Below are 23019 nucleotides of genomic sequence, written 5' to 3'. Positions count from 1 at the left end.
TTAAATCAGCAATGTGTAGAATCTTTAATGTGATAATAGCAAATTATTCTGATGGCATTTAGCAGAAAGATTAGACAATACTGGGGAAACTAATGCAGTTACTGTGCTTTCAGTTCATCCATCATCAGTATTCCCTGGTTGATCCCCCCATGTGTAGGGTAGAGATATGCGTTGATGTCTGCCACAGTCACTTTTTAAGTACAACCAGTGGGGGGGTAACAGAAATGTTAAATTACAATGCATAGTTGCTTTAATAAGTCTTGGCCAGTCGAGATAAAGCTCTAATAAATAAGGACTTTTTAAATTTAAAGCTTCAAGTGACATTATATTTGCCATGTCACACACATACATGAGCACACACCTGAAGAGGGTGACTGTAGGGAATATTCAAAAAAAGATGGCACATTTTCAAAACATGTCTTGTTTATTTTCTGAAGCAAACATCCAGTATCTAGATGAATGAATAAAATAATTCCAGGACACTGAATAATTGAACAACTATCAGCAGGCATGGCTAATGAACCTTCAACTGTCCCGAGGCCAGAGGCCAACAGAAAGAGCACGTCTGTCAGAGACAATACAGAGTGAAAGGGGAAGGCTGTGTCTTCACATATAAAAGGAGTATAACAAAGCATTTTTTAGAAAACAATCCCATAAGAAGAAAAGAAGAGCAAAACTGAAACAAAACATGTATAAGCAGGCATCTTAAAAAAATGGAATTATGGTTTAACAGAAGACAAAGAAACTAAACTATCCACATATTAAAAATGAACGGGCCAAAAATCCCCTAAGCCCAACGAAGAGCTAGAGAAAGAGCAGCAACTTTTATGTCATCAATACTTCAAAAATAGGTATCTTACAGTATTTTTCTTTTCTCAGTGTCTTTATACAGAGTATATTCATATAGTTTCCGCTGACTATTTTCACATTCTCACCACATAGTAACAAGTGCTTTGAGTAAAACATTTCTGAAAAAAAAAATCATGCACCTTTTAATAGCTTTGTTGGCCTATAAAAAATGGGAATGTTCAAGGCGACAAAAAAACTTTCTCAGATGCCTTTTGTTCCAAGTCTTTTCAAGTTCCACTTTCTTCTTAACACTGTCTGACTACTCAGATCATGCCTACATAAGCTTTACATTGTGGAGAAAGCAACACAAAACCATACAGGGCAGGCAAGCATCTCAACATAAAGGCTCCTAAACTCATGAGTCCACAGGGGAAAGGCAGGCATTCTCCACTAAATCAGAAAACCCCCACATGTATAAAAATGGTCTCGCACAATGTCAGCGTGTCGACAGGTGACGCTTGTGAAAGTCAAACTGAGCAGGTCCTTGGAGAAAAGTGTTGTCTTCCTCACAACAAACTGTTATTGGCTTCTTTTAGGCCATAATTCATTGGGTTATGATATCCGATAGTCTGCCTTGGTTTTGTCCTTTCCTTCCTGGGACTGGCTGCTGGGGTTGTTCATCTGCACCACTGTGAAGGGGGAGAGCAGAGTGACAGGCAGGGCTGGTTTGAGGAGCGCACGGGGGGCGACGAGAGAACGTGCCTCCACTGTACTGCACGAATGGCAACCGATCCTGAGATAGCAGGAGTCTGATACAAAAACACAGCACAAAAGGCACTTTATAAAATGACAGTGCTTCTGTTCTAAGGAAATTCAAGTCGACAGAGTGAGTCAGAGAGCGTCTTCCCAAAAAACATTCTCTTCAGTGTGAGACTAAAGCAAGAGATGGTTTCGTTTAAAAAAAAAAAATCAATCAAAGCACAAATTCACTACTCGTGTCTCTCACGACCGCCTTGATTCATCCCCAGAGAGCTCTGGGTCCAGCGCGGTGAGAGAACAACAAAAAGAAAGAAAAAAAACATCACACTACAAACTCGCCACTACAAAATATAAAGCCAGAATACAGTTGCGTTGCAGCGGAATTCATGTTCGAGGGCTCGGTCGCTGTGAGCAAACTAACACAGCCCGTGTAAGGGTCTGTTCCTCACGCTGTGCCATGTACGTGGCCCCTGCCAGTGGTTTTTGAGGAGCATCCATCCAATCGACCCCGGCTCTCCCGACCCTTGCCGCAGCCCCGCCCAGCCCCCCGCTCCACTCTCAGTCGTCGTCCCCTCCCCCGTAGAGGTCGGCCAGCTTCTTGAAGCGAGGGCCCCAGTCGTTGAGGTAGTCATAGTCCTGGTCCCCTGAGCTGGTGGAGTTAAGCGAGCTGACGGAGCCGGCAGTTGAACCGCTGCCCTCGTAGTCGAACACCAGCAAGGAGTCGTAGGGAGGAGCTGTGGGGTCGTTGTCTGCTGCCCTCAGACCCTGGAGACATTTAGACAGTCAGAGGAAAAATGAAACATATTCAACGGCCTCTCTGCAGTCACAGTTACACACGAGGCAACCTCTGGGTCTGAAAAGTGAAGCCTCTGTGGAAGTGCCCTAAACCTGCAATCTTTCTAATAGCCAGCAGGGTCCAAGTGTGTAGAAGTCTATGAGTAAAATATCCTATTTCTCACTTGATGTATTCTCTCAGTAAACATTTTCTTTATGAGTGAATATCAATCAAGTCTTCATCAATACAACATAATGCTCATTTAGTAAATGATGGGCTCATTTACACTAAAATAGACTATAAAGCAGGGTCTGCTTCAGGACATGGCTACCTTTTGATTGACAGGTCACTACCACGACACTGGCTGTTCATTTTTCAGGTAAGTAGTTTTTTTTAAGCATGTTTTCTGCTAGCCAAATTAGCATCCCAATTAATATCACAGTAAAGTGCATTAGGGATGCACCTTACTGAAAATGCTAAACTCAAGGCATCAAAACAGTAGCCTACATGAAATGAGAGACTTCACAGTGGCTATGTCCACTTCTTATATACATTCTATGCAGTTACAGCATTTCTTGTTCTGCGTGGTCAGACCTACATACTGTGTCAGGGGGTTGCAACATTGGATTCAGGCCAGTCATTGTTCACCAACAATATAACTGTGACATGATTGTTTTCACAAGGTAACAGCAGGTTCAGGTGACCAGACTGTAAATGTTGCAATAAACCTTGTCTCATCTTGCTCACCTACCCATTAGGGTTTTAATGTTCCATCAAGGTCTGAATGCTGTTTCAGAGCCAGACACTGAGCTGTCTACAGGGGACACATATTTTTAGCTGTACCCCTGCTGACGGGAACACAAAAAGTGAATCCCTTCATGTTGTGTAAACCTTTGTATGAGTCACTTCAATGAGGCCTGTAGACACTGCTGGACTGTTCAGCTTATAACAGAAACACCAAAACATTTCTCCTCCATTCTTGAACTTACATCATTAATGAAGTCTCCTATATCTCCAGGGTGGGGCAGACTGGGTCTGACGGGGTACTGTGACTCAGCGATCACAGGTCTCTCATCCACTCTGCGCACCCCCGCCGGCTTGTTGATGATGTGGTCTAAAGACTCGGGCTGCTGCAGCTGGCTCAGGTCATAGTCCTGGATGAAGCCCACAGAGAGAATGTTGAGAGACAGTTCTTAATCTTCAGGTCCTTCTATTGAGAATTTAACACTTTACTGACTACCACTCCTTTGATAAAAATGTGCTTAAAAAATAAGAAATAAAAGCATTCAGTAGGTTCATGTAGCAATTTAACCTCAATAACTTTTAAATACAGAGCTGTAAATGTATTGTGTTTTCTATTTGGAAGTCCAGATGCCTAACCACTAGGCCACCACCTCTCAAAAAAAGAAATAGGATAAAATAATTATTGTATTTTGATTCAAGCTCAGTTTCCAAGTTGGTACAAAAACTTTGGCCTGATCCCACCGTCCACCCTCACACACTTTGATGTGCATTCCTGTAAGTCTGCAAGGTCTCAGGGCTGACCTGCAGACAAATCTGTGCTACAGCGCTTTCTAACGGACCTTTGAACTCTTTTGTAAATCTGCACTGCTGCAGTCTCTGCCTGAGGGAATTACCCACAATTCATAGTGTTGTAACGTTAGAAACAAGTCTGAAAAATATTTTGGAATTGACATATGAAGCTGATGTTAAGAAGTGCCAATGATGTGATGGCAAGGAGCTAGAAATTGTATATGGTTTTAGTTAGTTATTTAACTACAATGGCTATTGAGGAACTTTGTGAACAACCCAGAGAGAGCATCGGTATAAAAAGAGAGTTCTTGTTGAAGGAGAAGGAAATAAAGCTCAGACCGACAATATCTTGTAGCCTATTTAATCTATATAATAATAATAATAATACATTTTATTTATAGAGCACTTTTAAAAGGTACTCAAAGACGCTGCAAGTGCATATATCACTGCAACGTATGTATCACCATGGGTTACATTTGCTCAGCAAATATGAGATGAGTGTTCATAGCTTTGGTTGGAACAGAGGTGTAATAATATCACGGCTGAAGCTAGCAGTTGAGAAAAGGTTAAAAGATCAGTTTGTGCACAAGTGGCACCATGAGCTCCAGAGTACGCCAGACTTCTATTGTGAGGAAAAAGTACTTTGTGATAACAGGAGATATGACCAGGCCATTTGTAATCTTTGAGACAAAGGTCGGGAGAGGAATAAAAGGTTTTGTAATTGATGTAATGACAATGCCTGGGGGATGAATATCATGTTTGGTTTGAATGTAAAATCATAAGCATTGTTGAGAATAGAAAGCAGTACACGCCAAAATACTATGTGAACCATCCGTCTATGTTTAAACTTATTGTTGCAGACAGACCAAGGATAGTATGTGAACCGGCTGCTGGTCAGAGTTATGATTTGCTTTAGTTGGTGCTAAAGATCTATTCTGGTTGTTTACCCTTGTTTTGTTTTCTGTTTCTGTTTTTAGTCCATACCACGAGGTAAAGTGGTCCATAATGAATCTGAAACATCAGCTTCACACTTCACTGTAACACTGCTCTCAAAGTGTGTTTGCTGAGGGGACATCTTTGTCGAGTTAATATGCTCTCTCTGTCTTGTACCTGCTAAATCCTCAGACAGGTGCATAGGAGTGAAAATACACACGGCAGCCGTGTATATTTGTGGTGTGTGGTGTGTGTGGTGTGTGTTGGAAAATAGCCAGTATTAAAAATGGCATAATTAATAAAACATTTCTGAATTAGTCAAAATAATATCAGATAAGAAGTTGTGTGCAGCTGTGGAGCTTCAAATCTCAATTAGACAGACTAGTAATCGGCAGTTATTAAAAAAAGGGAAAAATGCCAAACATTCGCTGGCACTGTCTTATCAAGTGTGAGGATTTCATGCTTTTCTTTGTGAAGTATGAATCTGAATACATCACCTTGATATGTGGGAAAATATGATGAGTGTCACTTCTTTCTGACATTTTATAGATAAAACTATGAATCGATAACAAAAAGAATCAGTTGCAGCTTTTATGTCTTTTGTTAATTATGTATATAGTTATGATCTTCAGACATTACCTGGTCTTCCTCTCCTCCTCCCTCCTCATCATACTTCAGGATGTTGTCTCTGACGTCGTCCTCAGGGTCGATCAGCAGGGGCTTCGCCTGCCGCTCCTTCTCTCTGCGCTTCATCCACACCACAAACAGCAGAACCATGCCTGTGAAAAACAGAAACAGCAGTAGAGAAAAAAAGCTCTTCTTAAAATTACATTTTGTCATTTTCACGATACGGCACATACTGATGTAATGATCCAATAGTGTGTAGGTCTGATGGCTCCACTGTGCTGTACTCACTGAGCAGTATGATGATGCAGATGAGTATAGCGATGATGGCCCCGGTGCCGAGGCCGGCGGCTGCCACCGCCCCCGTGGCGCTGCAGTCCCCATTATCGTCACAGGGACAAACTTTGACTCTGATCAAAGAGCGGTTAGACAGAGGAGGGTTCCCCGAATCGGACACGATGATGGGGATCTCGTACACACTCGACTCCAGGTAAGGAATCCTTAGCCTCAGCTGAGCATAGTCACCTGGAGAGTAGGAGTGAGATAGTGTTGGGGATGGAGAAAAAACAGGGGGACGGGGGGGAAATATCAAGAGATGGAGAGAAGTGAGCAGGAGGGAAAAGAGAAGAAGACGGGGAAAATAAGATCAGACAGTGTACTGAAGAGAAATGACTGCAGGTTATCATGTCGTCATGTGCGTAGGTACGAGAGCGACACGTCAAATAAAAGCTGCAACCAAACAAAGCGCACAGCAATCATTCTGACATGTATGTATGGGAGAAGGCAGTGAAAAAGAAACCCAGAGCGTATAACTTTCAGCATCCATCACTCAGTCAAGCTAAGACAAGAGCCTTGTGGGAGAAGAATCCAGGTATGTGATCAGATTGGTCCTCAAGACAACTGCTGTGATACATCCATCTGGGTGGATTAGGTGACAGATCGGCTGCTCGGGGGACAAAGAGATGAATGGATCTCATTTGTCACAAAGGATAGATCGTACGTCAACACTGGATGGCACCCGCGACTCTCACTGTGAGCTTTGTGAGACATTTTGTTAAACTTGGACTTCTCTCGCAGCTTACAGCAATCCCTGGTCCCCTGATTGATGTCGCCAGTTACTCTGCAGAGGGCCTTTGCATCCCATCTGTTACGTTTATGGTTTCATTCAGCTGGAGACGCTGAATATAACATTCCCCACATACCTCCGATATTTTACATAAACAAGGGTAGAAGCTGCAGTAAAGACAATGTACAGCATTTAATTACCACTGATTCTGGAGATAGTCCAGTTGCGGCGAACACTGGCAGGAAAAGAAGGCAGCTCGAAGACGAAGGGCCCCACGTTGGGGTCAGAGTCGGCGTCTGAGGCTGTGATGTTGACCCTGGAGCTAGGGCGCGCACGCTCGCACACCTGCGCCTCCCGGGGTACCAGCACCGGCGCGTTGTCGTTAACGTCAATCAGGTAGATCTGGAGGGTTCCTGTCCCGCTGGCTTGAGGCGAGCCTGAGGGGAGGTGGGAGGAAAGAGAGGAGCCACAGAGATCAAAGGAAGAGATGGCGAGATAATAATGTAGCGATCGAGGGAGTGAACAGCAGTGAGGCAGCAGAGTAAAGATGAAATGATTGGAGATGGAGCAAAGAAAAGAAGGAAAGGAGTTTTGAGAGACAGTGTGATGAAAGAGCTACAAAAGTAAGCAAAACAATCCTCACTTTCAAATCCATGTTTCTACCTGATTCGTGTGTGGAAGTGAGAAAAGGAGTTGTGCAGGCAAAGAAACTAGGTTTTATTTACTGACGTGCTGGAAGTGGAGGGCAATACTGTGTACATTTCTACGAAGCATCCAGAACAAATGAAAGGACACATACATATTTTAGTCCTTGTGTTTAGAACTGGCTGCTTTCTGAAAAAGTTGAGGCGAGACTCATATGGGAGGGAACACGCTCACATCAAGATTGCTGTTATCTGCACTCTGCAAAGCCCACTGGGAAAGTGACTCAAACTCTAACCCTTCACTACATCCAGCAACACAAACTCATCATAACTTATTCAACGTTTCTCACGAGTGCCAGGCCCGAACAGAAGCATCAGGTTGGGCGACACATTTTTGATGTTTTATGCATTACCAGCAAATCTCTAATGTGCTTGGATAACGGCACATAACTGAAGGAGAAGTGTTATTTTTCTGCCACACGGTTTCTGTTCTTCTGTTCTTGCTCTTGGTGCTGTACAACATGGTGCTGGGAATAAGTGCCTCATTGTTTTATTTAAGTGCACTGCTTGCTTTTGAAAAAAAGTGAACTGGAAGTTGTTTCTCAAGCTGTGCAACATGAAAACATTTGTAATGAGGTTGAACTCTGTGTGAGTTAAGTATTTAAGACTTGGGCTGAAAGTGATAAAGAAAAAAAAGAAGACTCTTTAAAATGTGCATACATAAATGCATCTAAGTGTTTTGGTTGAACAGAGTGCTGCAGCAATGACTTATTTTTGTAACTTAGCATCGCCCCGGTTGACTCCACAAACAGCCGACGGGACTTTTCCCTTGGATTTTGCAGAAAATAAACTAGCAAACAACTTTGATATGATACTTACAAATTTTGATAATCTTCACAAATAAACACCACTTTTTTGATTTAGTCATTAATATTTAATGTTATAGGGAATACTTCAGGGACTTTAAGATATCCAAGCACTGGCAGAAGTGTGCCACGGTGCGGAACAAACAAGAGAAAGAAAGGCTCATAAATGATCATCTCTCTCATTTTAAAGTGTTTGTTTTCACTGGGATGCACATCAAATTACTGCTATAAACATGCGGCAGAGCTGAAATAATCAACAATCTACAGTGTGCTTTAAAAACAAACAGCACACAATAATCTCAGTTATAGAGATATCTGGGAAATTACTCAATAAAATCAATGGATGTGATCAGAAAACTATTACACTCAGCAGTGGTAAATGTACTCAAGTACTTTACTTAAATACAACTTTGAGTTACTTGAGCTTTACTTGAGTCTTCCTATTTTTAACAGTTTCACTATTTCAACTATTGTACTCCACAACATTGATGTGACTCTTACTTTGAAGATGTGCTTCTAATCTAATATAAAAGCAGCTTTAACAGTAATATACCAGTTAAAGCATCAGTAGGGATCAGTCATATGGTTTCAATCATTAACATGATATTTATAAGAGTGCTTTTCCAAAAACAATATATGACACAATATAGCACATAATAAAACTGATATTCAATGTAATAAACTGTGTTTGACTGTTACGCATTACAATATACAAAATCATTCAATCCTTTTCATCACAAATAATAGTAATCAGTAATAATTGGCCAATCATATAATATGCAGTCAATATAAACCCCTCTAAAAGGAGTCATTCTGCAAAATAAATTCACTTTTGAAATGTACTACAGTTTGCTGATAAGGCTTCTGAACTTTCACTTAACTAAACGTTTGTATTCAGGACGTTTACTTGTAATAATGTGTTGCTAAGGATCTGAATATTTCTTCCGCTAACATTCTTCAGTGATACCACTTCTGATCATAACATTACAACCCCAAACTACGGACCAAGAAAGTAAGTGTGCTGCTCTGTTGAACAAACAGACAGCAGTGATGTATTGTGGCCTTGATATTCAGTTGACAACCCCCTGCACACAGACTGTCAGCAAGGCGAGCACAATTCCTGATGCAATGCAGCAGATACCGTAGAGTTTATCCCAGTAGCTCATCAGTGTTGTATCTCAACTTTTTCTCCTCAATCAGACAGTAACTTGGTGCATCAACTCGGTAAAGGTCTGTTGCCCCAGGCCCCAAGGCCCATCGACCGTCTTGTCGGTTATGATTGGCTGGGTGCTTTGTTGCTTCTTTCGCTTTGCTTGAGTGAAATAAGTAAAGAGAATTTCAATCAAAGAGGAATATATCCCCTCGTTGACACTGGGCTTCAAAATCAATAGGGAGTCAACACGTTGAGCTTAAGTTGGTGTGCTTCGGGGCAACCGATCCCTCAGTAAAGTAAAAACACCTGGGTTCCTCCTACTTACACAGAGAGCAAGCGCCTCTATTTGTAGAGCTTTAGTTCTTTAGCTTCGTACGTTGTTGCGGAAGCTGAGTCTGATGCTCAAGACCGGTATTGACAGATCCTATTTTTATTAGATACGGGGCAGCGAAGGTCAGTGCATATTTATGTACAGTATACTTTATAATATGTAACAGTATATGAACAGATGTGCCACTCTTTCACAGTTCACACACACACACACACACACTGTAGGGTATCTGCCAGGAAAGTAACAAGGATGTGATGTATTTATATTTAATATTAAGTAAAATGGGACGTATTTCTCAGTTTTGGTATAATGAGTTTTGTGAAGCTAAACTGAGTCAACCCGATAGAACTATATACATTGGGATTAGCCTTTGTCAAACACAGAGAAATTACAAATATCTAAATGTGTTTCTTTACAATTGAGGTGAGGTGTACTGAGAGTGCAAGTAACCCTACACTGTTATGTGAAGTGACAGCATGATACCTTCACTGAAGGTACAGACACATTTATGGGGGTGGGGCTTTTAAATCCCCATGTTGGGCTCAGTGGTCGATGGTTGTCAGCCAACGGATGATGTCATCGTTCATCGGCCCAGCCCTAGACCCAAAATATAATATAATGCATCATGTTTCCTAATGTGATCCTAGTTTAAGTGATTAGTGCCTGAGTAGTTGTGGCCCATAATGACAACCACTACCTACATCCCTGGCCTGTGCTACAGTATTTTCATTCTGATGATTAATGATGATGAAAAATGATGACAAACGGCTTCCTTCTCAGGCAGATGATGATTGATGTATTGTTATCAAAATTATAAATAAAGCTGATAAAGCTTTTCCCAACGAAAAACAAACAAATTAACAAAACAAGCAAGATCATGAGTCTACATCCGTGCTGGCAGCTACTGTATGTCAGGTTGCACGTAGACATAGTGGTGCTTTGAGCTAAATGCTAACATCAGCATGCTAAAATGCTCACAAAGCCAATGCTAACACGCTGACGTTTAGCAAGTGTAATGTCATCTCTGTTTAGTGTGTTAGCATGCTAATATTGGATACTTAGCATTTTCTAATTCACAAAGGGATATTTTTTGTACTTTTTAAGTAAATAGGGTGCCAGAGTGCATAAAAAAAGCATCAAAATAGACTAATAGAGCTTATTCATTAAATAAAAAGTGGGAGGGGAGGATCCCCTGGAGCCCCTGATAGAGGTCCTGACTTTATTAACTGACCCCCAGCCTCCAGTCATTTAGCAAAAGTGACCCCTGGGCAAAGATAGTTGAGTATCCCTGCGCTAGAGAAAAAGTCAGGGTATCCCCAGAGTCATTAGGATTCATCTTCTGGGGACCATGAATATCTGCACCAAATGTCGTGGCAATGCATTCAATAGTTCTGGAGACTGGACCAAAGTGGTGGACCCATTGCTATACCTAAAGCCACGCTGCTAATGTGGCAAAACAAGTGCCTATATAGTCCTGTATGTGCTGTACTGTTTATCGGATAGTCACGACACACACAGTCATCCTGACTTACCGGACTTACCATTGTCGTATGCCAGAAATGTGGCCTCGTACACGTTGTTTTTCACGTACATGGACTCTCGGTCCAGCAGGGCCATGGTGGTGATCTGACCATTGGTCCTGTTGATCTTCAGCCAGTTAGCGGGGTCTGACAGCTTGGAGTACCTGTGTGCACACACACACACACACACACACACACACACACACACACACACACACACACACACACACACACACACACACACACAAAGCCAGATACTTCATTAATCCAAACACAAATATATGGAAACATATTCCACAAGGTAACGATTGCAGCCAACTGCTTCTTGAATTCCAGTATTATCAGGTTGAATGTTATTACTATAATAAGCAATAATACCAGCCAAGCACCTTTGAAATATTACAGTAACATGGAGAGCGGAACATATGTTCACCGAGCTTATCATAGCTCATTAACATGAAGGCCGCTGAAAAACTGAAACCATATGTGGAACAGCCAAGCAGCGCTCTTAACAACTTCACTGCTCTTTGTACCCACACAGCCGCCTACGGCAACTCTCATCGCTGTCACCGGTCAATACTTGAATGGAGGGGAAAGTGACAGCTGCAATCAAAGTCTATAAAACCGCTTAACAACTACGACAAGTCCTAACAACTGTTTAAGCGGAGGTAGCGCTTATCTCTCAGGTCTAATGAGAAATGTTTAATTGCGGACAAGCGAGAAGTCTAACCGGTGGGTGGATGGTCAGCGTGGTGGTCAGGACAGGAGGTGGAGGTGAAAGACCAAAGCAGACAAAGTGAGGGAGATCAGAGGCGTGTTTCTGAATGTAAGCATGGTCGGGAGAAAAAGTGATGAGGGGGAGGGGGGCTTAATTAAAGCAGTACGTTGGAGGCTGACACAGGCATGGAGAAAAACTAATTCCACCTCCAGCTAAAGACACACACTTCTACACACCCTTAATCATATCTGGCAGGTTAGTCTCTGGCGTTGGTGTGTCAGGCCTGGCACTCTCATCTCCTTCCTGTGACAACAAGATGTCACCTTCTGCTGCCTTCATATGCAGCTGGCAGAGCAAAGTGTCTTTCTATGCTGACGACTGCCGTAACCTTCAACCTTAACGTTCTGTTCCCGACATTATTCTTTCAGCTTTGATACTTCATGACGTCTCCTAATTTTATGAGACTTGCTTATATACATGATTTTAAACCGATGATATAAGTAATCTAGGAAGAAACAAGCCAAATGAATGCTGTTTGTGAAACATGTTGTGTAAAACATTAGTATTAAATATAATAGATTTATTTCTGTGATCGGTATTGACAAAACCTTTTATTTACATTTCTCCTCCCAAATTCCAAATAAGTCTATTTATATTTCTGTTATTTGAATTTTATAATAATAATAATAATAATAATAAGCTTTGTTTGTATAGCACCTTTCATACAAGAATTGCAGCCCAAAGTGCTTCACAGCAAAAACATAACAATTAGTACAAGGACAGAATAAGAGCATTTACAGTACAATAATAACAGTGTTGATGTAAATGAGTCAGAAGTACCATTATAAAAATAGCAGAATTAAAATAGTATAATATAGCAGAATTAAAATAGCAGATAACGCGATATGGTTTCCTCGTTATGGTTATGGTTATGGTACGGTTTTGGTGACTCTTATCTCGAGTTTATATTAAGCATGTTTTCTGATGAGTTGACAAGGCTGCACATACCTGCTTGAATATATCTGCAATTTCAAGTTGGAACATTTTAACATACTGCCCAAACTATGGGGAAGACATCCCGTGTAGACATTGCCTGAGGACTGAAGCTGTTGCTGCCGCTCTACTAAAGTGCTGCTTCTGCTCCATAGGCTGCGTAGACATTGTGTAAATGTCAGGATGTCTCGGCCTATGCTGATTCGATTTTGACCATTCATTTTTGATATGTCTCTCGTGAGTCTCCCAACTTCATGGAAGTACAATATGTAATAGGTGGCGAACTCCTTTAACTAAGACTTTAATAATGAACCAACATGACATCTCAATACATCACAAAAATGTTCTCACTCCGCGGGGATAATATTGTAATACCAACAAGAACAGAAAAACACACACACGCCGCTTAAAACCTCATCTAACAGTAAAATCAACTGACAAAAAGGTTCGACTTCACATCCTCTTCTCCACCAGAGAGAGAAAAGCAAGAAACATAAAAAAAACCTCAAGCTGGCTCCTGTCCTATCCACAGCTCACGCACAGTCCTTTTACTCATCCTCTGTGGGTGCTTGTGTGCGTGTGTGAGTCGAAGGCTCTGCATTTCAGGTGTTTCTTTGTGAGCGCTTTGGCGAAGGTTCAAGCGAGGTCACCTAAAGTGAATACAGCAGCAGCAGCAGCAGCAGAGATGAGGCTGTCTGAGCATGAGCTGAGCGTCTGCTGGCACGCTGCTTTGGAGAAGAGCTCCCATCAATAACATACAGACAGACTGACAGAGAGGAAAGTGACAGGGTCAGTGTGAGCGAGAGGAAGGGGAGGGATGAGAGAAAAGAGAGTGAAAGAGGAGTTACTTCTCTCAAAAGGCAGAGCAGCTCAGCACACTTAGTTTGCATGTCTTTTAAGGAAAAGAAAGCTGAGATGTGGATATTGCTCACTCCTGTGTACAGTGTGAGTATATCTCCCACTACCTCCCTCGCTTTCATTTCGGCAACGTTTCCACTCAGTGGAAGAGGCCGTTTCATTGACAATAAGAAAAATGCGTCTCTTTTGTTGCAGCTGGCTATAGAGTAGAACGGTGCCGCCGGACCTCAGTGGGCATGTGGGAGTTTCTGTCACATGGGGTCGATGCCAGTTAGGAAGGATGGAGTGAGGTATCAATGAGGAAGAAGACAAGAAGGAGATAGGGATCTAAGAAGGGCAGACACACAATGTCCAACTCATTACAGGGTGACCTCTTCACACCAGTCGCCTGGCAATGGGGAGGTAACCGGAGCTCGCTCTGTGGGCGGAGGGTCAGTTGAAAATGTCACAGAAGGAGAAACTGCTCAACACTGATTAAACACTGGTGACACACAGATTGAAAAGAAGATACATGTAGTATACAGAGAGGAAAGAATATACACTATACAGTAGCTGACTATCAGGGAGTCTTTGGAGGAGCTTCAGCCCATTGTTGAACCTCTTTGTGGGTCCTTCACGGCAAATGTTTCAAGAATATTTATTTTAATAATAAATAATAATACATGGTATGAAACAATGGTTTTAACTAAACCGGTTGAGAATGCAGTAAGTAGCATGAGCAGTGATTGCTGACATGGAGGACATCTAAAAAAACGAAAACCTTATTAAAAAAATCCAAGTGCACATAAATCAAATACAAATCATCTCAACATGCTTGAATGTGACGACTCTATGGGGACTATAGGAGATCCAATAATATAATGTATTAAGGCCAAAACCCCCACAGATATAGTACAAGGAAATGGTCTGGTAATGCTAAGGTTAATGAATTCATACCACATGTTCTTAACTTTGCATTTTATATTAACTGACACTTCTTTGCCTCATTTCCTTATTAAATGATTTGTGTGTAGGAGGTACTTTTGTTTCCCCGTTTACTTTATTATTAAGGTCACTTAATGTAATTAGTTTCCTTTTAATGCTGTACACATTTATACTTGAAGTTATAATTCATATAAAGACAACTGGAAACTAGATAAGAAGACATCTGTTCTTACTGATTACATGCACGTTAAAGGGTTTACTATGAGTGACAGCCCCACAGAGAACCACTGCAGTTCTGCTAACCTCGATTAGTGAAGTTGACAGGATCCATTATTGGCATAACCCCGGACACGTTACAAGTGATCATGGAGCAAAGATGAAATGAGGATCATCCAATATTTAATGTTTTTAGCGGGCTGAAGAGCTCTTTTAGAAATAGGCTTGTTATGCCCAGGTGCTCTTAAGAGAGATTGAGGAAGTCCTTTGTAGCGGCTGCAGTGAAGTCTTCTAATGAACAACGTCGCTGACGGATGATGACAATGATGATCTGATGTTGTTGACTAGGTTGGTGGTTACTGATGATTGAGCATGCACATGTTGATGACATATACATTGATGTTAATACTATTAATTACGGCAACTGTTGCTAACCAGTTCACCATGCAGCTTTATTCTGCTCCCCCAAATTGTCCAAAATTAATGCAGCAGTTATTTTTTCTAGGATTAACATTTCAGTTGCTGATCAGGACATCCAAAGTGTTCTTATGTTGTGTCAGTTTACTGATGTATATCCATTCAGCAAACTAGAGAGCGGAGAGCGGATTATCCGCCAATGCCAAATGCCCTGCCTCGCAATTCAAACAAAACAAACTAAAAAATCATTTGTGCAGCCGCCCTAAGATTCGTATCTGATCCAAAATTCAATGTCTTCTTCCTTGGCCCATACTACACCCTTCCACCAAGTTTCATGAAAATCTGGTCAGCAGTTTTTCCCGCTGACAAACAACCTAACCGAACACATAACCTCCTTGGTGAAGTGAACTCCCAGAATTCCCTGTTGTGTGCTTTAAAGTACCTGACAATCTGGTGGATGAAGTGGTCAGGGTCCTGTGCAGCGAACACGGTAAGAGTGGTTCCTGCCGGCACGCCCTCTTCAAAGCGGATCATCTTGGGGTTGACAGGGAAGACGGGCGGCTCGTTCACATCCTGAACCGAAATGGTGACTCCCGCTGTGGACTGGAGCGAGGACTGGATGCCGCTGGCCAGGTGGGCCTGGTTGGAAACCACCACGGTCAGCATGAAGGCACGATTCATCTCAAAGTCCACGGGCTAGAGAAGAACCAAGGACAGAGAGGAACAGAAAACATGATGGGAGGAAAATGAGTGTTGCTGATTGCAAGATTATTTCTAACTGTGTTCCAATTTGACAAATGACATGTAATTCAGTGCAAACAATGTGAGACCAAAGTACTCAGTCATCAACATCTGGCACTTCAGAGGAGGTGGAAACGATGCTGGTGTTGAATAATAATGGAGAACAAAGCTAAATAGCACACAAGAGGATGTGTGTGGAGAAGCCAAATGAGCAGCTTGATTTGTTACCTTGACCACCGTCAGCATGCCCTCATTGGTGATGGGGTTGGTGCGGATGGTGAAGTGTCCGGAGGGGTCTCCAGCTGACGATGCGGTAGACGGCATTCCAGTTGGGACTGTGGGGCTGGTCCCGGTCCACCACCGTCAGGTTGGTCACCACCACATTCAGCTTGTTCTCTGGCACCTCTCCTGAAAACTACAGAGCGGGAGGGAGGGAGGAGGGAGAGGGAGGATGGGAGGGATAACATTATGCTGATGTTGCTCCCGCAGTTGGCTAATGCATGTTAATAGGTTGATTTATTGAGATTATTCACATTTCCTTGCGTCGTCATCAATCTTTTAGCATTTTCCATAACTGTTATTATGAAAACAAACTGCTTTTAACGTCATGCCAATAATGCTCATTACACTGAAAGTGGTAGAAAAACAAATGGGGAGAAATTAGGACAGGAGAGGAAGACAGAAGGAGACATATTTGTTTCAATGTGGATAATAGAGAATCATATCTTCCATTATGTTAATGCTGTCCCTTCTTCCACATCACGTCTTCTCATATGAAACTCTTATTTGAACTAATGGATTTGTTCAATTAAGTGTTTACCCATTTCATTTGGAGTCTGTGCATTCACCAAATCTAGCTCTTAATAAGCAATTAGATAAGTACTGTAATTAAGGCAGCGGTAGAAATAATCTTTGGCTAATGATCTTCATTATTTTGCAATCTGAAACAACTTCCCTCCGAACTTACTCTGGAGGAAACTTGGTTACAGCTGCAGAGCCTGAAGAAGAATTTACAGCGCAATAGGATTCATGTCCTTCTCTATAGAGATTCATCAGAGGGATGGGCACCCGAAGGTAGAAATGCACACGCACACACATACACACTATAAATGCTCTCATTGTCAGACGATAATCCGTGTTTCCTCTTGTTAAGCTTTAACTTGTTTATGGGGTGTGTCTGCCAGCTGCTGTTCACTTTAATGGCTTCATCATCGTGATATTGAAGCAGCGTCCAAATCACCCGATTCCTCTCTTCCCCTCCCTCCCTCCCTCGTTGCCCCTTTCCCTCCTATCCCAGTAATAAGACCACGCTGATAGGCACAGAAAAAATTAAATATGCACTCTCAGTCGCTTGTGTGTGGGCTACTACATTTCATTCTCACCTCAGGCTTTAGCAACTAACACCACCACGAACGTTCCAAGCTCGTTTGGCTGCGCTGTCAGACGGCCAAATGGAAAATGCTCTCTCGGAGGCATACTCAATGGTGCTGACTGTGGGGGAGGACGCTTCCAAAATGGCCACTCTCACTAAAATGCAATGTGGACCCATTGATAAGCCACTAGAGACACAGACTTCCAGTTTTTAAAGGATTTTGTATTTACAAAGCAGGGGGAACAGGAGTGCTGGCAAAGAAGATTCACTTGGAGCTCATCGCTAAACAGGACCTCAGCCTTCCTTCCCAGTGAATATAAAATTCAAATGACACAAAAATAAAAAGAATCATTAAACTTTAATTTGAGCTGCTACGTCACAACAGGTTTAGTCAGTATTACAGGTTCTGGCTTTATCGTGCTTTATAAACTTTATGTGCTTCGCCTATTTAAACATTCAACAAGGAGAACTTGTTGCTAACTATAGTTAGCAAGTATGAACACTAATGTGTGTGTGTGTGTGTGTGTGTGTGTGTGTATATATATATATATATATATATATATATATACACACATATATTTATCTATGACACACTGAAGTCAGAAGAATGACTTTCTCTCTCAGGGCTGTTCTGGTTGCTTCTGAATTCAGTTTTTCATTTTCCTTACAAAAGTTACATTGTTTTGCTTTAAAGAATTTGAAAGGCAGGGGGTGAGGTAGAGGCACTTTAGGTCAACAGCTGTTGACCCTGTGTAAACATTTACTTTCATAACTTCACCATTCAAAGCATAAGCATTATCATTGACAAATTATGCCAGGGTCTTATTTTATGAACCACCGACATGCCAATAGATAACGAATGTATGAAGGTCAGCACTACATAACACCATCTAATACCGGATCACGTACACCTCATCATTTCAAATAATTGCTTTTCATGTTTTAAACTGTCTATAAACACGACTAGATTTCAGAAGTTTAAGCTGCAGTCCAGCCGGGGGAAATCAGTAGGACTACAGTGCTGTACAGACCTCTAATTATTTTAAATATGCATCAAGGTGCACAGCCCAGCAGGGGAAATCTACTACCATTTTACTGAAAACTGACTCAGCAAATGAAAATGTTCCCTTTCAGACAGCAGAGCTACAGCTAAAAAAGACTACATGAGCTCTTCCTTTCCTTCATGGGGTCCTGGAAACAACACCAAATGGTTATAACAGCATTACGTACGAATAAACGTCCCCAAAAAAGACTTCTACCAATATCAGACTGCCATCATCGCTTTAGACTCTATAGTGTAATAAAGATACAGCTACTGGCAACAGGCGCTTACCCGTGTTATACAGACATATCAAGCTGCTTTTTCTAGCAGTCTGCTCTTTTAACACAAATCAAAGTCAAGGACATGGAACCAGGGGGGAAGTGGCAAATAATCTCTGGCACTCTAAGTCTTTCAGCTATTTAGGAGGTGAATCACAAATAGCACTCTGTTCAGATCTGTAAGCCTGTGTGTCTGGGAGTTCTCCTGTCCCTCGTCACCGTTCGGTGGATGGAAACAGGAGAGTGATACACTTTATTAGATACTTTGATTAGGTAGACTGTTGCAAGAACCGTTTGCTTTTAGTCCATCACATAATGGTGAACATAGCATTACCATAAGGCCCATGTGGTGAAATAAATAAAACAGTAGTTTTTTTAAAATGAGATGCTATATATCAGCTTGGTTTACGCCCCCGCAAGCAATTTCACTTAATTAGCACGCTTATGTTTTCTTTATGCCTCCCGTAGAGAGCAATGAATTCTTCTCGCATCTGTCATGCACAAATAATTACTGAACTGCTCCAAGTCTAGTTGCTTGTGTGGGAAGCACAACAAAAAGTGGAGATTGACAAAGCAGCGTAAATGGCATCTGGTGGCAGAGGACAATTTCTCCGCCGTGGATGTTCATGAGAGAGCTGTGTGGCTGATTGTGTACTAGGCGAAGGATATGCAACTAAAAATACATTTTTAACTCATTACTACCTTTGAGTCGCACACACATATGGCCAACTGCTACTTTACTGACAAGCTCAGGCAAATCACTTACACAGGAGGGTTGCAGGGAATTTAATGAGGCCCTGAAGAAACGACAAACATTTATCACAGCGTGTGAACATACATTACAGTGTACTGTATACGTCAAGGACAATGTACAATGTGTTTTACCCCCCCCCTCCTCGAAGAGCAGTGACGGAGCCAGCAACACAGACGGGGGACAGAGCCGTTCTGAGCGGTGCTGCAGCCTCGTTCGGTGAGCCCTGCCCCTGACAGCCGGGGAGCTCTTATCAGAGCATGCGTCTGGAACTGTACTGGCAAGCACGCTGACGACGGCCCCGCCGAGGAGACAGGGATCACAGTGTGTGACGCTGACACAGGCGCTGCCTCCGAGCTCAGCATCTGTCTCTCTCTGGAATCTCAGAAATCCAAGCGCTCACATGAGGAGCAGCTACAACGCTGTAGTCAGGCTCCGGTCAGCATGCAAGTCTGACTAGGCTGAGAGGACAAGCTATATATGGGGCAAAGAGCTTCTCATTTCAGTTGCTGTTTCCTCATCAATAAACTTTCATAACTCCCTCCCATAGCCACACACACAGCCGTAGAAAAGTGGGTCAGCGTAGCTTCCTGTCAGATCAATGAGGAGGACCAGGGCCAGATGTCTGCAGACAAACCTGCGGCCACCGGAGGCCCCGCTGGCAGGCGGAACGCGGAGAGGAAAGGAGGGAGGAGCACGCCTCCCATCACCAAACCTGATCTCGATCTCACTTTCAGTCACTGATGTTATTCTTGAGCAGTGTTGCTTTTTCTGTCACTGTGTCTATATTCTTAATATCATTATCCTAAATCTTTGTCAGCTGTTGTATTTACATTCCCTTCATCTCAATGTTCTCTGAAAACATATTTCAGTTGAGCTGCTGTTGTGTGATTGTTGTCTTTGACAGGTACCAGATAATGTATTTTCTAATAATATCTGAGAGCAGTGTTTTCCTTTGGATGCCTGTGCTACCTGTTCTACCGAATAATATTATACCCTCATATGCATATATGTTGCATAATGACTCTATGGGACAGTGGGGTAGCATAGTGACTACATTAGCAATTGTTACAATGACAGATAAAGGGCAGAGTCCTGAGGTGAAACTGTTTGGTGGAGTCTGACCTCTGACCCCTCTTGTTTAGGACTCACATTCTTTATAAGGACTGTATGAACATTGTTGGGGTGGGGAGGATGGCTGAATCTTATATTTCCATTCAAAGCCTTTTCATGGGCGGAATATGAGACAATGGGCCCTTGGGCACAGACATGCAAAACACCCCAGCACCTCTCCTGCATAGAAGCAAGTCACACAGACTTTGTGGTGGTTTTCCCTCTTTTTTTTTAGTTTCCCCTCTCTTTGTAGACACTATGCATATTTTCGTGGTTTTGTGTCTCAATGAGGTCATTTAGTTTCCTATTTTGGTCTTAGTGGTCATTTTACAAATCTTCAGACGTGGTTATTACGTGTCTTTTCAATGACATGCAATATGAGATAAGATACAACACTAAGAGGATGAGCATACAGCAGCTCTCTACTGTTTGATAAGGAACTGTTATATAAAGGCTGCTGATTTTAATGAGGAAAAACTAATTGGGACTCACCGTTCTGACAGTCAGTTCTGGAGGATTGTCGTTTATGTCGGTAACGCTGATCAGGGCTGTGGCTGTGTTGGACAGGCCAAAGTTCAAGTTGCCCTCCATGTCAGTGGCCTGGACAATGATGGTGTACTGGGACACTTTCTGTAAAAAAGAAGAAGCCGAAAACACACTCAGGGATTAGTATATCAAATGCTGCAACAGACCCGGACTCAGGACTCAATCAACAAATCATTATTTTTGGCATGTGGCAATGACACAGTGAGTCATATGAATGAATGGATGAGTGAGTGAATGCAAGAAAGCATCCCCCAGCAACCAGCCATGCATACACATCTTCCCTTCTTTCTCCTCACTCAGTATATCGACATACGTTGGTATGATATCTTACGAAAAGCCCTTTTGGTGCAGAAACCTGTTTAGACTACTTGATTAGGAAAAGCTTGTAGCTTGGGTTAAAATAACCACGGAAGTGGCGTTACGTAAGTACGGATGTTACGTGACAAATAAGTCAACGTTGACTTCTGGTTTCACGCGGGACACAAACAGGGGTCTCTCCTGTGTGTTAGGACCCACTCATCTATCACCTGTCCTGGCTCACAATAACACGGATTGTATATAAATTATAGTGGATTACTTTTCATGGGTATAACTCCACAGTGTATGAGAACAGACTGACTCACTCACTGGAACAACAGAAAAGGAATCTGTTAGAAATCTTATTTGCTCTATAACAGATTGCAAACAGCACACACACACACACACACATACAGACATAGACAAAGTTGCAGGAAGGAAGCACTGTGTTGGTAAAAGGCCCATCCATTATTGCCTCGGCTTTCCGCTGTGGGAACAGACCAGGATCATCACTCATTTTAATGGAGGCCCCGCCACTTCAAGATGCGCCACAGTACTGCAGATAATACCAGGAGGTGAATGGGCCTTATTTAGTCCAGTTACAGTGAGGGGGAGTCAGTCGCCCCAGAGTGTACTGCAGCACACACTGCGATATTACTGGGCCATGACAAGAAACAGCATCAAACATTCAGCTTTGTTTAGACGCAACCACCAAACAAAGAGGTAGAGAGACAGAGTGCATCCACGTTCAAACATTGTGACACTGTCCATGGTGCTGAAAGTTCAGTCTGTCCCCAGACTCACCACTGGAAAGAAGATTCTGTGTGTTTGTGTGTGTTTCCATCCTGACAGGAAAAGCCTCTCTGATTTGTGGTCTCTTTCTCTTCCTATTAATCCATTTGGCTCAAACCTCCATTGTGTCAGAGCAAAGCGAGCGAGGGAGAATGGACGTCAAGGACAGGCCAGTGTTGGGCGCATAGGGCCTGCTGCTTTGTTAGGCATCCACAATGCGTCATATCAGCGGTCTAATGTTCGTTTGTTGCTAGGCTAGTTTTTTCACATTCACCCAGAGGTCGCGCTTTCCAACAACTTGGACAGCCAGTGGCACTGATGTCAGGTACTGCCAGGAGTAACCAGAACAAACCCAGGCACAGGGAGTTGTTGCATTCTGCTAAGATGGCTGCTTCTCTGATTTTATATTTCTTATAGTCGTGGCTTTTTCCTTTTTTTTCCTCCTTTGGTTTGTTCTGCTCTCTTTGTTAACTCACATTTTGTGCTCCTTTTGATCTCTCGCTATCTTTCTGATCGCATCTTAGTTGCTCAGTGTTCTCCGCCTGTCTCTTCGCTGTCTATCTCTCTGTCTGTCTCTCTGCCAGTCTCTGTGTATCTCTATATCTTCCTTTTCCAGCTCCCACTATTATTTCAGTCGTGAGGGATGCAGTTGATGTTTGGATCAGTCAAACCATTGATGCCATTTAAAACACCCAGCTGGAGTCATTTAGCATCTCTCCAAGTCATTATGAACAGCGCAGACATGTTAATCTGCACCAAACCAGCCCTATTAATGAAAAAGTCAATACTAGCTGCCCTTTATTAGACTCATAATGAAATATCAATACCATCTCCCCTCATAGAGCGCGTCAGTAAACAGAGCCTCCAATGAATGTGACTCTCTGCAGGCTCATTTAGATCCGGTCACATACATCAATCTAGAAATAGCACCAGATGGCTGCAAGAAGCTAATAGGCTGAGCTTTGATG

At 42.5% G+C, this 23019-nt stretch overlaps 1 protein-coding gene across 1 annotated transcript in view; it reads right to left on the bottom strand.

Moving 5' to 3' along the window:
• Positions 1–411: 411 nt before the first annotated feature.
• Positions 412–23019, bottom strand: part of LOC115008342 (cadherin-4-like) — a 207244-nt gene continuing 184636 nt past the window's right edge. The window contains 10 exon segments of the mRNA XM_029431890.1: positions 412–2313; positions 3313–3477; positions 5429–5568; positions 5705–5938; positions 6680–6916; positions 11015–11157; positions 15562–15815; positions 16089–16160; positions 16162–16275; positions 20909–21046. Coding sequence (XP_029287750.1) covers positions 2107–2313; positions 3313–3477; positions 5429–5568; positions 5705–5938; positions 6680–6916; positions 11015–11157; positions 15562–15815; positions 16089–16160; positions 16162–16275; positions 20909–21046 — 1704 coding nt within the window. The 3' untranslated portion in view covers positions 412–2106.

This window comes from Cottoperca gobio, chromosome 5 (assembly GCF_900634415.1).
Source record: "Cottoperca gobio chromosome 5, fCotGob3.1, whole genome shotgun sequence".
Classification (NCBI taxonomy): Eukaryota; Metazoa; Chordata; class Actinopteri; order Perciformes; family Bovichtidae; genus Cottoperca; species Cottoperca gobio.
The sequence above is the reverse complement of the archived record's forward strand: the minus strand, read 5'-3'. Positions and strand labels throughout refer to the sequence as shown.